The sequence below is a fragment of the Leiobunum rupestre genome, chromosome 3 (genome assembly GCF_980474605.1).
Source record: "Leiobunum rupestre chromosome 3, qqLeiRupe1.1.hap1, whole genome shotgun sequence".
In the NCBI taxonomy this organism is placed as follows: Eukaryota; Metazoa; Arthropoda; class Arachnida; order Opiliones; family Sclerosomatidae; genus Leiobunum; species Leiobunum rupestre.
In genome coordinates, this window is record NC_143386.1 from 63,402,781 (window position 1) to 63,419,174 (window position 16,394).

Consider the following 16,394-nt stretch of genomic DNA (forward strand, 5'->3'; position numbering starts at 1 on the left):
GAGTATAAATACTGGAGCTATTGAAAAGTAAATGACACATGGGATTGTACCCTTCCAAGCCAACACAACCACGAAAATGAACTCTTTGGTAAATATACAATTTCCCTTCCACTTTTTGTAACACTAAAAAGAAAGTATAAGATTCGTTTGAGTATTAATTAAATAGCCTAATCAAATTTAACTATTTATCGCAGATCGCCGCCGTCTTTGCCGCCCTAATGGCCACCGTTGCGATGGGCAACATTGAACAACTCGTTGGTGGGCCCGGATTGGGATACGGACTAGGCATCGGCCGACCCTACGCCTACAACGTCAAAGTAGCCCACCACCACGTGCCCCATCATTACCCCATTGTGGCACCCATTGGTCTGGCCGGTGGCATTGGAGCTGTGGCACCCATTGGTCTGGCAGGTGGTATTGGAGCTGTGGGACCCATTGGTTTGGCCGGTGGCATCAGAGCTGTGGGACCCATTGGTTTAGCCGGTGGGCTCGGAGCTGTGGGACCCATTGGTTTGGCCGGTGGCCTCGGAGCTGTGGGACCCATTGGTCTGGCTGGTGGTATTGGAGCTGTTGGACCCATTGGTTTGGCCGGTGGCCTTGGAGCTGGACTTGTCGGATAAATTCAAAGGCTAACGAACATTCAGAATTCGATATAATGAAAATGATTTAATTTACAGGAAAATCAATATAAAGGGTTGCTAAAAGTTGAGAATCTCTTCAATATTTTTATTTCCTATAAAGATACTGTTAATAAATATATTTATTCATGATAATACTGTGTTATTGATTATGAACATATTTGTAAAAATAAGTAAAAATTCTATTAATTTTTTGTTAAAGTTCATAGAACCTTATTTAAACATTAAGATCATAAATTAAATATTTTAGGAAGATGCGAAAAACGTAAAACCAAAAGTGACCAAACAATGACTATAGAGCATAAGTAACAAAGAATTTGAGCCTGTGCGTCGTCATCGTTGTTGAGGTTGACTCACGCCAAACGGTGTAACAACGGTCGCTTACCGAAGCATATAAAAGCGATTTTTCATTTATAACCACTGTGATGTTTTGATCAGCCCTCTGGATTTCGAGATACCGTAAACCATGACATATTTACTATGTTAAATGACTAGTAACACGCATAAATCTGATCCTCCTTCATCGCCCTGTTCTTTCGTGTAATCTCTTCCGCTGTTCACTGCTATCACGTGGTATTTACGGCACTGACACAAACATCTTGCTAAGTATTCAGGGTTTTGGATAAAAAATACGTGTAACGACAAGAAACAGTTTACAAATATTTTTCTAATATGATATAGAACGTTAATTGTAAAGAGCTATTGGAGCTCATGGCATGAAAACTCTCAAAAAGGTTGGGTTAAAACAATTGGGCAAAACATATTTTGACCCATATTGAGTCAATTTTGGGTTAGTATGTTTTATGCAATTGGGTTATTTTGATATTTACCACTCCAACCTTACTTGGGTTATTTCTTACCCAAAACAAAGTAGCAAAATATAATTTCCTCTGCTGTGGTTTCTACCTTTGTCAATTCTTTGATTTCATTCAACCTTAAGTCACCCCAAATTTCTATCACTAGTCACTACCAACAGTACCGGCTGTCCGGCTTACAAGCTAAAACAATATGGTAATTTTATTTTTATCTAATAGGAGTATAATAGAACTTCATTAGCTAACTGGATTAAATTAATAACCTATAGCTTTTGTTCTAAGTAAGAAATGTTTTCAATGAAGAATATACATTTTAATTTAAGCCTTTGATGGTTTACAACAGCACTAGGCTATTGACCCCATTAATTAAGTAAATACGATGACCTAATTATTTGGGTCAAATTAATAGCACAACCCTTTATCTTACCCAACCATTTGGGCAGTTGTTAATTTACCCAACTTTGGGTGATTATTTTTACCCAACTTGCGTTGTTTTCATTTTGGCCAAATTTATTGGTAGGTGAAATACTGACCGAAAATTTGGGTAACAATTGACCCGAAATGGGTAGATTTTGACCCAACCTTTTTTAGCGTGAAGGGCTGGCCACCCCTCTCCTACGCAATTTATCCTGAATTCAAGGCAATAAAAGTCGCTAGATGACTTGGGCCGTGGGTGGTACCTTGGGTATTAGCATAGCTGATTACTATTTACTAGGAATGTAATGGTAATGGTAATGTTGGTAATGCAATGCAACGCGTTGCAATGTAATGTCATGTAACTTTATAATAAAATGGATAAATATTTAAAAATGTTGATCTTTTTAAGGTTGAAAGGGGTTTAGAATTTCACGCAATATTAACGAACAACGGATAGTATTTTTGTTAAGTTAATAAGAACTAACTATGGACTGCATTAAATACGCGAATAAATAGAATAATTCATAATGAAAAGGGATAAAAAAGCTAAACGTTAAACAAATTTCAAGAAATTCGCTCGGAACCTATTGGTACGAGTTTTTTGTAATTTTTTTAATTTCTTCAAATTTGTTTATAATTAGGGTTTAGCTTTTTTCTCGCTTTTCATTATGGACTATTCTACCTATTCGAGTGTATGAGTGCATGGTTAAAATACAGAGTTATCGTCTCACTCTATGCTAGGCCCTTATGGAAGTTTATGCATTTATATTAAAAAAGACAGTCTAAAACTAAAAACGCCTACCATTGTAGAAGTCTTATTGCGCGAAGTCTGTTTTCCCTACATGACAATACCATTATAGGGAAATATTCTTAATAGATAGAGGATTTTATTTATCATAATACCAGAATTGAATGATAATAGGTGATACGTGAAAGTGCACCCTCCCACTTGATTACGTGAGTACGGTCGACGTTTCCCAGGTTACCCTCAATAGTCAGTTGGCCACTGGAATGTTCCGCTCGGCTGCTCCGCTCATTCTAGGCGTGTAAGCGTTGAAATCGAATTTATATCACTATTTAAAACCAGCGCGTAAAAATACCGTGGAAACACAAACAGGAGGGGGGTGAGAACGAACCACAATGCCTTGACCGATTCGTAAGAACGCGTTCTTGGTGTTTCTCGAGGTGACATGTTACAAATAATTGAAATACTTGATTAATTCGGCCTAACCCTTACAGCTCCAGATCGAACCAATTTTGCGTATTGTATGAAATGTATCAACTCTTTCTCGGGGTATAAATACCGGGGAGAAATCGACCATTGGCATCACTCTCGAACCAGCTTCCGATTCGAACAGTTCCAATCAATATCATTATCATGCAATACTTGGTAATGCTCATTATTCATCTCGACAATCAAATGGATATCAGTGAATTAATTAGTGTTTGAAAACTGCGCTCTTTCAGGTTGCCTTCGTTTTTGCCGCCATCATGGCATCCGCTCTGGGCGGAGGTCTCATCGGAGGAGGCTACGGAGGTGGCATTGGTCTGGGAGGCATCGGACTCGGCCGTTCCTACGCTTACAACGTTAAAATCCACCACCATCACATCCCTCACATCGGAATTGGAGGCGGATACGGAATTGGCAGTATTGGAGGTATTGGTATCGGCCGTGGTATCGGAGGTGGTATCGGAGGTGGTATCGGAGGAGGATACGGAATTGGAGGTATTGGAGGTGGTGCCATCGGAGGCGGTATCGGCCGTGGTATCGGAGGTGGTATCGGAGGTGGAATCGGAGGTGGAATCGGAGGTGGAATTTTAGGTGGAATTGGAGGTGGTGCTATCGGAGGCGGTATCGGCCGTGGTATCGGAATCGGAGGAGGCATCGGCAGTGGCATCGGAATTGGAGGTGGTATCGGAGGCGGATTCGGCATTGGCGGCATCGGAGGTGGAATCGGCAAGTAACCGACGTAGCTAGAAATTAACTCAAAAGGTAAATATTCTAAAATTATAAAATTAGTAAATCTAGAAATATTAATTAAACTCGTTCATGTTTTTGCCAGATTAAATTTGGACGTTTACGACAAGTCTGGAAACAGTTCAATTTTTTTCTTCTCGAGTGTGTAATTTTAGTTTACCAAAAGAATGCCAATAAATTTATATATTTATTTAACAAATTCAAGTTTTACAAATTACTTAAAAACATATAACACACATTCTCTTTGATTGCAAAAATACTTATTTCCCAAAAACCACAAACACTATGAACTAAAAACTGTAATACTTTAATATCAAATCATATTCGAATTTCATAAATTTGATTCAAGAAAAATCATTTTTGAGCTAAGTAAGTTTTATTAATTTCAAGCTTAGTTTTATTCGACAAAAATCGTTTTCAAGCTTCGTTTTATTCGACAAAAATAATTTTTAATAGTAAATTTCATTCGACAAAAATTAATTTCGAACTAGGTAAATTTTATCCGAGAAAAACAATTTCGAGCTTAGTAAATTATATTCGAAATTAATCCTTTTCGAGGTTAGTAAATTTTATACAAAAATAATCCTTTTCGAGCCTGGTAAATTATATACGAAAAGAATCCTTTTCGAGCTTAGTAAATTTGATATGAAAATAATCCTTTTCGAGCTTGGTATATTTTAGACGAAAATAATCCTTTTCGAGCTTAGTAAATTGTATTCGAAAGAATTCTTTTCGAGCTTAGTAAATTGTATTCGAAATGAATCCTTTTCGAGCTTAGTAAATTGTATTCGAAAAGAATACTTTTCGAGCTTAGTAAATGTAATACGAAAAGAATTCCTTTCGAGCTTAGTAAATTGTATTCAAAAGAATTCTTTTTGAGCTTAGTAAATGTAATACGAAAATAATCCTTTTCGAGCTTGGCAAATTTTATACGAGACGAATAATTTTCGAGCTTAGTAAATTAATTGATTTCGAGCCAAATAAATTTCGAGCCAAGTAAATTTTATTTGGTAAAAATTCTTTTCGAGCTTAGTAAATGTTATTCCAAAAGAATCCTTTTCGAGCTTAGTAAATTTATTTCGAGAAAAATCAGTTTCAATTCTATTCATACATATATAAACATATATATGCGTATCTATATACAGCTTAAAAGGCCATTTCCGGTGACCATACCTGATATTTCCTGAGAAAACCCCGTTAATCCGCGTAAGAAGCTACTATAAGCGAGCTATATAGTACAGGTAGACGGAAGCGAATACCTGTCAAAAGTTTCACTAATGGCCGCTCCCGCGTGAAGAGATATCCCATCTACGCGTTATATTCCTTCCGCGATGCCCAAATGCACCGAAAATGATGCATTTATTCCGTACAGGTTTGCGGGGAAATGTGTCCGGATCGCGACAACCGGGAACATCCAGGACGACGGACAGACTTACGATCATCGAAACAGACTTTACCCTCGTATACGCCTACGATCGAACTGTCACTTGGGCCGTCGAGTCTTCCGTCCTCTCGAGACTCGACCAAAGTGACGGCTCTGTCAACACGCGCTCTTTCCACGAGCCTGTCAACACGGCGACAGCGCGGCTTCGTGTCCCAATACGGAACTAACGCGATCAAAGGCGAATCTACGTCGATACGTAGTTACGAGTTAGATTGACTAGCTCTTACATCGCGATTCCTTAATAATCAATTTGACTCTGAAGTACGTTTTATCGCTGGCTTCCTTTGATGGAACAATAGTTGCGCCGGCGAACCAAAAAGGGGTCTGGTCTCGGAACCTAATAGAGAGTAGCGCGTGGGGGGCCTTAATAGCTTTTAGACAAGGCTCCAATATAACTTACTTTTAGTCAAAAAGCTGGGACTAATCCGACGCGCGACGTTAATGGGAAATAGCAAAACCATTAGGGCAACTGCGCCGCGACTTAGGGCGACTCCCAACGACGGATCTCCTAACTAGATCAACGCTCTTCATCACTATCAGGTTCTGGAAAAAGAAAGAAAAAAAAAATCGACAACGTGGATTCTCTAATGAATTTATACCCTTAGAAAATTAATGGTATAATATAATTTTGTCAGAATATTGGCGGTAAACACGATCCAAGACCTATTTATGAGAAGAATTATTAAGAAGTCTTATGTAAAGTTAGAACAATTGATAAAAAAATTAAATAAAGCTAGATAAAAATATCAAAAAGGGCTTGCCCATGTACCGTAAATAGAGAGTTTCAAGCACCCGTTTCTAGGGGTAAACGCGAACGTCTATGCTAGATCTGAGAAATTTATCTGACGTTGGGAAAATTGAGAACATAGGTATCCGGCATTTGAAAAAGCATACGACGAGTGACACTAACAGAAAATGTCATTTTTTAACTAGTTAGGTCGTACTGCAATTAAATTGTTGTGTGTCACTTTTTATATCAAAATGCAGTTTCATTCACACCATTTTTTCATGTCGCTTTCGCACTTATCATTATTCTATTTGAAACATAGATATTTCACTCAGCTGTGTGTTAAAAATTTAAAACAATTTTTGCTGAACGAAATTTTTACCCACACATCGGGAAGAGACGTAGACGTTCGCGGTTACGTCTAGAAACGGGTTGCTAAAACTCTCTATTAACACCTTAATACAAGTACATTTTGAGGTAGTTTGTTTTATCGGAAGATCAAAGAAAACGTTCCTACAACTTTTACTAGATGGCGCCATACAAAGAATAATGCTAGAGGGGTTGAAAGGTAAACTCTCCAGAATTTAAGTTATATAATTTCATTCGAATAAGTTAATATTTAATACGGTCGCCGCTTTTTGAGTCGGGGACCAATAACCCCAATGTCCCGAAGACAACAGGTACACTATTTACTTACATTTATTTTATTTTTTGAGGATTCTTTGTGGAAAGAAAACAGCATAGCTAGAGCGCTTTTATTTCCACAGAGCCCTTTTTAGAACGGTGCCGGTAATAGTTTTTTTTGGGCTTTATTCTGTTTTTTAGTGTCGCCGAGAGACGGCGCTCCTGTTTTATATTTTATTTCTTGCTCCGACCGCGAGGGAGCGCCCCCGTTCTCTCTCTCTCTATCCTAATGCGTTTTCATTGTTCCATCCGCAGAATTCAATGAAATAAAAACCAGGCCAGCCCTTTAAAAACTCCTTAAAAGTTTGTCTTTTAAAAGGTTCTTTCAACAAGCGTTGAAGAGAGAAGCGGGAATAAAAGCAGACGACCCAAGGCTTAATCTTTTCCCTTTTTACTGTCCCTTCTTTTTACTATATCCTACATCTGATAGGTATTTACTTTTTCTATTCAGATAGGAACTTATATAAAAAGATGGCCCATGTCTAAACCTTTTTTTTTATACAAAGGATATTTTTTTCTAATTAAATTGGTGTCAATTTAGAATGCCAGGTTTTTAAATTTAATTTAAAAGTATCGACCAAAAATATTTTCTTGGAAACTCTTATAAAATTATATATAGGGTGTTTCAAAAGTGTATGCAAAAATTGTAAGGAGTTGTAGGGGGTGAGTTGAGAAGTATGCCTGTTTTTTCCCCATTTTTCTACGATTAGTTAAAAGAGCGCCGGAGAGTTTCAAAGTGTGGCCTACTAGCCCCTGGAAGTAGGCTGCGACAAGCCCAAAACCAAGCAGCAGGGAAACGCGAACATTAAGGTTCGGGTTCGTGTGATAGGTAATAAAGGACTTTGTAACCAACTTAAAAAAGTAACCTTAAAAAGTAATTAAAGTCCCTGCTGCTTGGTTTAGTGCTGGTTGCAGCCTACTTCCAGGGGCTAGTAGACCACACCTTGAAGCTCTCTGGCGCTCTTTTAACTCATCGTAGGAAAATGGGGAAAAACAGGCATACTTCTCAACTCACCCGCTACTACTGACAAGTGAGTGGAGGAATCAATGTGGATTTCCTTTCTTGAATTATTGTAGTTTCCCTTACCAAAATCGTGACTGTCACTTTTAAACTTAAAAAAGTTTTATTTAAAGCTGCCACGTGGCAGTTCCAAATACAGCCTTAAATCAGATTCAATTCATACTTATTCTGAGTCTTAATTACGGTGCAAAAATCTTGTAAAATCAAGTTTTAAATAAGCATACAAGAATAAACACATTTAAGACTTAATTTAAGCTGAAACAGTTCCAAATACATCCTTATTAGAGAGAAGGGTGTCTATCCGGTGATTGAGAATTTCATTCTCAATCACCGGATAGACACAAAGAGCTTGGCTCCCGCCGTTCACCCGCGCCTCTCCCGTTCCTCCCCCACCCGCGCCCCCATCTCAATCACCAGAATTTCCAATCACCAGAATTTCTAATCACCAGAATTTCTATTCACCAGATTCTCCCGTTCACGGGTTGCTTTCCCCCAACCCCCCATTCACTGGATACTTTATCTCTCGTTCACCAGCTCCTTTCCCCCATTGCGTTCACCCCTTCTAATCACCAGTTGCTTTCCCCCATCCCCATTCTCCAGAATTTGTTTTCCTAGCGCAGATATCTGGAGATTAGATTTTTACCCGTTTGCTTATCGCTTCAGAACTCCTTAATTTCTAATCTCTAGGCAATAATAACAAGTTATTTTCAATTTAATTAATTTCCAATTTTATTTTACTTTTAATTACATGATTGCGTAAAACAGGTTCTAATATTAGACCGACATTATAAATAACGCGTTTAAATCGCATTTTATCAATATAAAAAAAATTAACTCGATCTTCGTAAGGAATATGTACAATTTCATTTAATGGGCTGAAACGAACTACCTTCTGCAAGTGCGGATTGTATAAATAATTTTAATAAAAGTTCTACCTCACCACGTCTGACCGGAATAGATATGAAATCGTCATCCTCCAGTGCCGCTGCCCTTGGTGGTGCCGGGATCTCCCATTCTTGCGAAAGGTACTTTTTTTCCGATGGTGAATTATCCCTCGACGGACAGTGTGGAAAGAATCTAGCATGTTCCCATTCTGGTACGTCTCCTGATTCCCATCCTTCTAATACGCCATGGCACTTGTAACATCGTACTTCATCGCCCCGCTGAATATAGTAGAATCCAGCCTTCGCTAGTTGTTCCTTAGTAACGTGGGGGTTTCTCCAGTGACGAAAAGTTTCAAGTCGATACGCTTCGATGTCCATACTGTAAACTGATAGTTTCTATAAGCTATTGTCAACATTCTTAAGCCTAATTGGTTAAGCCTAAATTTCAATAAATGTTTTTTCTATTTATTTTGGTTAGACTCTAAGACTATTTGACTAGAATCTAAGTCTATTTACTTCAATTTAAACAAGGCCTAATTTCCCTCTACAGTAAAATAATAAAGTCACTTACTTTTACGGAAATCCTTAAGCCTTTGCCTGTAAATAGAGTCGAGAAGGCGGGGTACGGAGCGCGAAAATCTACGTGTCTCTTCTCGATGAGGTCCAGGAACTAAAAGAACGCTGAGTCGTATATCTAGAGATCAAATAACACTCGAAACTTCAAGTAAATCCTGATTTCTCATTGGCTGAAACCAATTGACGTCACGGGAGAATGTAAAATGTAACCAAAAATAGAGGTTACTGCTCATCGGTTAGCGAAAAAAATTCGTCACGTGTTAAATTAGGCAAATTAGAATAGCTGAAAATACATTGCGCTTACTTCGCACTAATTTACTTCTGATACAACTTTGATAAAAATTAATCCTGTTTCGGGGGGAACCCCCCAGGAGGAAATCTTAGAGACTATTAACTCGGTAGAATACACTATTTTAGCAATTGCAATTGCATATAATCCTTGTTATTGTAATGTTTGATATATACTGAAATGATTATTGTTGGATAGGAAAATAAAAGAATCGTGATAAATGTTAATTTTTTTATTATAAAATAATTGGGACGATGAGTAGTATCCTACTGGAATGTATTTCGCCCTCATCGTCCCAATATAATTGATGTTCCCAGACTTGAAGAAGCTTCCTGGGCTCTCCAACCTCAAAGCTAACAGAACAATACATAAAATTTTAACTTTAGTACAGTATAAATAATTCGTGAAATTTAATTTATTACCTTATTCTAATCTCAAATTTAATTGTATCATCGCTCGCGCTTTGCAATACAATTCCCTTCAATTCTTCAATTCTACATGAAGAAAATTAAAATCTAAAATTTTTGTTCTAAAAGTTATTTAAATCTTAAAATAATATTTACCTCATTTTGATTTCAATTTAGTTTTTGCTCCAAGCAAAGAAAAAGGTTGAAATAATTTGTTCTAATTGATTTACTCCCTTTTTATACCATTTTCCATCCCCACCAACTCCTAGCCCCTATATCCTATCTCCTTCTTTTCCGTGATGAAATCTAAGTTAGTGATTGAGTGTGGAATCTATTCAGTGTGTAAATAAGTGGGTAAAGTCTGTAAATTTTTCCATTGGTTAAATAGTGTTCGTAGATAATTAATTTCGTGAGACTGGGAATTTCCACCATCTTCCTCTTAGCGTGCGTCACGAGAAGATGGTTTAGGTTCGTGCAAAGTCTAACAAATTTACAGATAAGAGTCCGCATTGTAGTACGTTCTTGCATTGGACTGGTTGACTTATCGAAATTCTGGAAAAAAAAGGGTAAGCGATTTTCAATAAAGAGTCTTTTTTTTGTTACGTTTTTTTAAAGTATTTATTAAAAAAGTTACATAGGAAAAATTGTTTACAATTGTTTTTTTCGCGTACATGAGTTTATATTATTAAATAAAATGGCAGAGTCAAATTTCAATCTTTTTTTTTTTATCATTACAAGACCCAAAGCTAACTAAATCCCTGTTAAATTATCTAAGGCAATGTTTTTTTCACCAATCTTATTTTGCGTGTACTAAAGATATTTTGTTAATGACGGGTAGAAAACATATTTCAATGGTTCAAGACGGTCACAGATTTCAATGACTTTTAGAAAGTACTTTAAATAGAACGTACAGGAATAATGCAATAATATATTTCTACCAATGTTTTGTTTTCATGCTAGATTGCGTAAACCACCCACGTTGTCCTAACTAGTTTACCAATACTTTCTGATTCTATTTTAATTTTTTTGTTTTTGGATGGTTTATTTTATTCGAAAGTAAATGGTTTGGCGCCCATAGAAGCGCGCGCATGTTTTCGAGAGAGGTCGGGTCATATCTCTAAAAGATACCAGATAGCGTGGGAATATATTGTTTTATCCTCTGGAACCGGATTTTTTCCAGTCAGTCACCATACCTCTCTCTCTAGCTAATGGATTCGCTAAATTCGATGTGATGATTTTTCTAGCATGATTTGCGAAAGATAAAAATATCTTGCTGTCGTTTTTTTCCCAATTTTTGGAAAACTTTTGGTAGTACGTTTTTGTACTCTGTCCTTTAGTTCTATGCAAAATATACATTACGCAATATTCGCCGCAAACGTTACTAGTTAGTCCTTGCAATCGTCTTTTGCTAAATGTCCACGTCTTACACATTGAATTTAAATATTTTCTGATTGTGGGTAAAAATGGGGGAAGCCCCATTGAATCAAAATAGAATCCCCGTTTTCGGCCATCGACGTAGACGCAAATCCAATGAGAACCTGTTTCGCCCCTTTTATCAAAATTAATGATAAGCGATTGCGGATATTTCACCATGGGTTTTAAATTATCTGAAGAAAACACGCCTAAAAAGTTCGGTGTTTTATACAGTGCCTGAGATAAGTCCACGTTTGTCGTAGTCATTTTAATAGTCTCGAATAATGTTCCTATTTTTATCTATCTGTAAACAAGATTGAAATTCAGCGTACACGATAACGACCGTAGAATCTTTTAAAGGGGTACCAAATCCTAAATCTAAACGTAGTTGCCCTCTCTTTACGGGGTTCCAAAACGTGACGTCACTGGCCGAATTGTCGGGGGTTAAATCAAAAGCATATAGGGCAAAGCCTAGAGGAAAGTGAGCCAACGCAATGTGATTTCCCCCGTCTTGGTAGAGTATCCCAGATCCCGAGAATAGCGAATGATAGGCCAGCGTAAATTGTTTACTATTAAAATTAGGGGTCAACGCTTTCGAAGGGATTTGTTCGTTATCAACGTATAGAGCCCGATAATTTAGGTCGAAATTTTCAAAATTATAAGGATTAGACTTAACGGAGCCCTTATACGCTTTGTTGGTGGCTAAACCAATAATGACTCTGTTGGGCATCGGACCTAAGAATATATTGTCAAAACTATCGTTCTGAATAGAACTAGCTAATGTTTTAACTTTAATTTCAGTACGAGTAAAGGGATATTTGGCATTGCTACGTAATAATCCTTGCTGATGGGCTAATAAAATTTTAGGCATAATTTTAACTTTACGTACAATTAGAGCAGCGTCTATAAATTCGACTTTATACGCGTCGACAGAGTCGCTAAAAAGGGTAAAATTATCGCTATTTCTAGTGAGTGAAACCTTAAGTTGTACGCCATTAATTAAATATTTGTTGAAATTAAAAATGTCACAAAAAATGTTCCCGTAAAGTTCAATTTCTTTTGATTCAGCAGCTAGAACCTGACGTTTTATGAATCCGGCGTTTGTTATCAGATCCATACTTCCAGCCGTGTCATCGTACCATCCAGATGTCGCAAGGTGAGTGTTTTTTGCATCGTACCCAAAGTTGAGCAAGGTTTCGATATAGGCCCTATAGGGGTAATTTGAGGCCGATGGTGAAACCGTCGTATCATTGAGTTTCACTTCGCATTGTTTGAATAGCGAATGCAGAGAATTGTTCACGAGCGAAACGTTAGACCCGGCATCCAAGTTGTCACCGTTGGTTTTGACGATTTTTACTTTACAATATATCATTGTCATTGCCAAATCTGTGTAAGAGTCTCCCGTACCCGGTACCACGAATTCGATGATAGAACTGCTGTCGATAGATGAAATTGGCTTACACCATACCGTTTGACCTTTTTCAACGCTGAGTTGAGTTGGTAGTTCGTTGAAAATATTTAATTCGCTTTTAAGTACTTCCATTTTTTTTAGAGAGCAAAAATATCGCGAACCGTACGCGTGAACTTGCGGCGTTTAACTGAACTCTTTTTCTTCTTCAATGGTTTCTTAGTAGTTTTTCTTCTCTTGCGACGACCCGAACCTTCTTGCGCTGCCATTTCGTCCACAGTTTCTGTCATTCGTTTATTGGCTGACGTTTTTAAGTCCTGACCTTGCAAGACGTCTCCGAGTACTTTCTTTCCTGTAGAAAGAGCCCTTTTTCCCACGTATTTGGCAGACTGTTTTAGGAATGGGAATACAAACCTAGCTAGCCCTGAAAAAAAGCTACCAATTCCGTGTCCTTTTTGTCCCGCAAACCCAGAGAAATAAGGTAAATCTACTCCTCCCCCCGCCTGATTTAAATAATATTGCATGTAGGGACAATTTCTATCAACGTACTGATAAGCCATTCTTTTTTTTTTTTACTGAGCTCGTCGTAAATGTACTTTACACGTGACTGAACCAAACTGAAATGGCACGAATTCACCTAAACTAGTTCTTATATTAATGTCGATACAGTCAAAATAATTTCTACTCAGTTTAAGGTAATGCGGAGAATCGAAAGTTTTTGAAACGGTTGATCCATTGGGGGCGTTTTGGTCTACAACAATTGTTCGCAAAAGGGGGGCTAATGTATCCCCAACCATTTCATTTCCTACCAAATCGGAATACACGAACATAAGATCGGGGATGAATAAGTTTAATTGCATAGGGGAATCTGATCTGAATGCTACCTTAGGTGAAATATCAGTAACATTATCTCTAAATCCTAAAATTTTCCTCAACTTTGGCGATAACTCGAGTTGATAATAATGTTTACTATAGGAAGTGTATTGTACGTGTCCACTTTCTAAACTATATTCAAATTTTCCTAATGAATCATTATCGAACTCTGAATTAGCGCTTTCCTTTAAATCAAGGTTCAAACTTTTAATACTTTCATTAAGTACTGCCAAAAGTTCATGAGGATTTTTGTAGTAGCCCTGAGGTATCTCGCGGAAGTCGTAGGTATATTTGTAATCTACTATGTGGGCTGGAGGTTTCGATAGTAATTCCTTAATTTCTATTCCACATCCCATTGGCTCGCTTACGTTATAAAAAGATAAAGGATAAATAATTTCTACCAGAGCAATTTCCCAATCTCCGCGTAAACTAATGGGTTTGGCCAACGTTGTAGAATACGAGGCTAGAGTATTTTCTGAATTATTCTTATTCTTATCTCTAGTATTACTAGGAAGAGTTATGTAAATCCCAGACGTCATCTTGATTAACCCAACTATTAAACGATGGAGGATATCCTAGCCAACTAACGTACAATTGTTTTACTCCGTTTTTAGTTCTCTGACGTAAAATCTTGTTTAACTTGAACGAACGAGGCGCACTGACCTTTTGAAGCTCTCGAAAATAGAACGTTCCTTTTATATCGGTTTCTGCCAAGTCTTTTATTTTATAAACGGGTGGATGTCTTTTAACTATAGCTACGACTTTAAATATTTCTTCGGTATAATTAGCTTCGAAACCCTTTTGAAATATCATTTTAGTTGTATTTATTCTAACCAAATCCCCTACTTGGAATTGCGGTTTCATTTTCAGTTTCTTGGCATAATATTTAGAGTAGATATTATTGTACACACGTAATACGTTATTTTCCGAAACGTCATTAGGGGCCATTTTAATTGAGCTATGATAAGAGGAATTGTACGCTTCGACCAAGTCCTGTAAGACTTCCAAATATCTATTTGTGGAGTGATGGGTAAAATATCTATACATTTTTGTTTTTAACGTTCTATTAAACCTTTCTACGATAGAGGCTTTTATTTCGTCATTTTCGGTACTAAAAAATTTAACTTTATTCTTTTTGAAATATCCTTGTACTTCTTTATTCCTAAATTCCGTGCCCTTGTCCGATTGAAATTTATATGGAATTCCGTCTTTAAAAACAATTTTTATATTTTTCAAAACCTCTTTCCCCGATTTAGTTTTAAGAGGTAACCCCCACGCTTTTCTACTAAAACAGTCTATAATTGTTAAAATGTATTTGTATCCGTCATTATCTGCCTCTAACGAGCGCATATCGTTAATATCAGCCTGGTATTGTTCCCTTATATTACTAATTACTATTTTATTTCGTTGAAACTTTTTATATTTCGGCCTATGCATCGTAAAAGCGTCGATTCCTCTTAACCATTTTTCTACAGTTTCCCTACTTAAGCCGTGAGACTTTACGGACTGGAATAACCTTTCAGCGCCTCCGAAAGAAGCCGGATGCTTCGGGTTAAAATATATTTTTTCTAAAATAGCTTCGCCCATACTTTAGACTTTTGCGCGCGACTCCTTGTTTGTTTATAAGAGTGAAGAGAAGAGTCAGACGTGGAGGAGGAGTGATCTCGGTTAAGGCTACGAGTGGGACGGGGCTTATCTGTCCTGCGCGCACGCCCACTTTGAGGAACCGGATACTCGCGTTTAACGGGAGAACGTCGTTGTCGGGTTCTCGGAGCTAGCGGGGAGGGAAAGCCTTGGATTGCCGGTGAAGAGTTAAATTGGGTTAAATTGGAAATAAACGCGAAATATCCGATAGGTTTTGGGTGGGTTTTAGGATTTAAATACGCTTTGGTAATTTCGCTAATATTGGAACCTTTAATAGGTCGACCGTTTATTACGAGCTCCCCGTTTTCATCCCACCGTATTCTTTCGGGTACAGTTTCCAACTGATCCACCATGCTTTGCGCTTTTTGGTAATATATCAAAGGCAAATCGTCTATCCAGTCCCTACTTAGCGAGTCGAATGCGGGGGCAATTTCGATTTCTTTAGGAGCCGAAGCTTGCTTACGTAGATTTCCGTGTGTCATTAAAGCTTGTTCGTATAAAATCCATTTCGAGGCGTCGTCTAAATCTTTCATATTTAATATTTGGTCCATCTTAACGTCTAATTCAGAGACTGTCAGAGCGAGGGGGTGCGGGAACGGGTCTGGCTTTAAAACGCCGCTAGGGACGAGAATCATTTTTCTGGCGTGTTTCATTGTTTACTACCAAATATAGAACCAAGAAGGGTTGAAACGACGGGTAGAAGAAACGAGAAAAATCCGCCCCCAGACTGAACTAACAATTTCTTTTTACTTTTCCAAGCTACCCGCTTACTAGCTAGTTTTCGAAGGGTATTTTTATGACGAGATAACCTGGTTTTTTGGGTATTTGATAGTTTTACGTTACCAATTAAAGTGTTATGAATACATTCACTGATAGCGTCTATGAGGGATTTGTCGGCTTTAGCTAAAATGGCTTTTCTTTGAACGGGTTTGCAACGACCGAGATATCGGAGAGCGTCTCTCTCGATACGTACTCTACGAGACATGATTCATAACTGATTGAAGTTACGAAATGTAAGTTCTATTTATTTATTTAGGGAGATAACCGTAGCACGTTTCTCCCGGTAAAATATTAGTCAAGACTCTTTGATCTTCGGGACAAGTTTGAGTTAAATTGAATACTAGGTAACCGTGAGGTCTCGAAGTCGCGTCTTCGTAAGCGTCAACTACAAAACGC

At 37.7% G+C, this 16,394-nt stretch overlaps 2 protein-coding genes across 2 annotated transcripts in view; both read left to right on the forward strand.

Moving 5' to 3' along the window:
* Nucleotides 1-3,180: 3,180 nt before the first annotated feature.
* On the forward strand, nucleotides 3,181-3,863 carry LOC149954186 (uncharacterized). The gene is made up of 2 exons (XM_090170292.1): nucleotides 3,181-3,260; nucleotides 3,338-3,863. Exons 1-2 carry the CDS (start codon nucleotides 3,249-3,251, stop codon nucleotides 3,833-3,835), a joined length of 510 nt encoding a protein of 169 aa, XP_090026418.1. The 5' UTR covers nucleotides 3,181-3,248; the 3' UTR covers nucleotides 3,836-3,863.
* Nucleotides 3,864-12,255: 8,392 nt separating this feature from the next.
* The window catches only part of LOC149954187 (uncharacterized), a 192,001-nt gene continuing 187,862 nt past the window's right edge, over nucleotides 12,256-16,394 (forward strand). The window contains exon 1 of the mRNA XM_090169862.1: nucleotides 12,256-12,449. The gene's annotated coding sequence lies outside the window, so the exon portion shown is untranslated. The remainder of the gene's footprint in view (nucleotides 12,450-16,394) is intronic.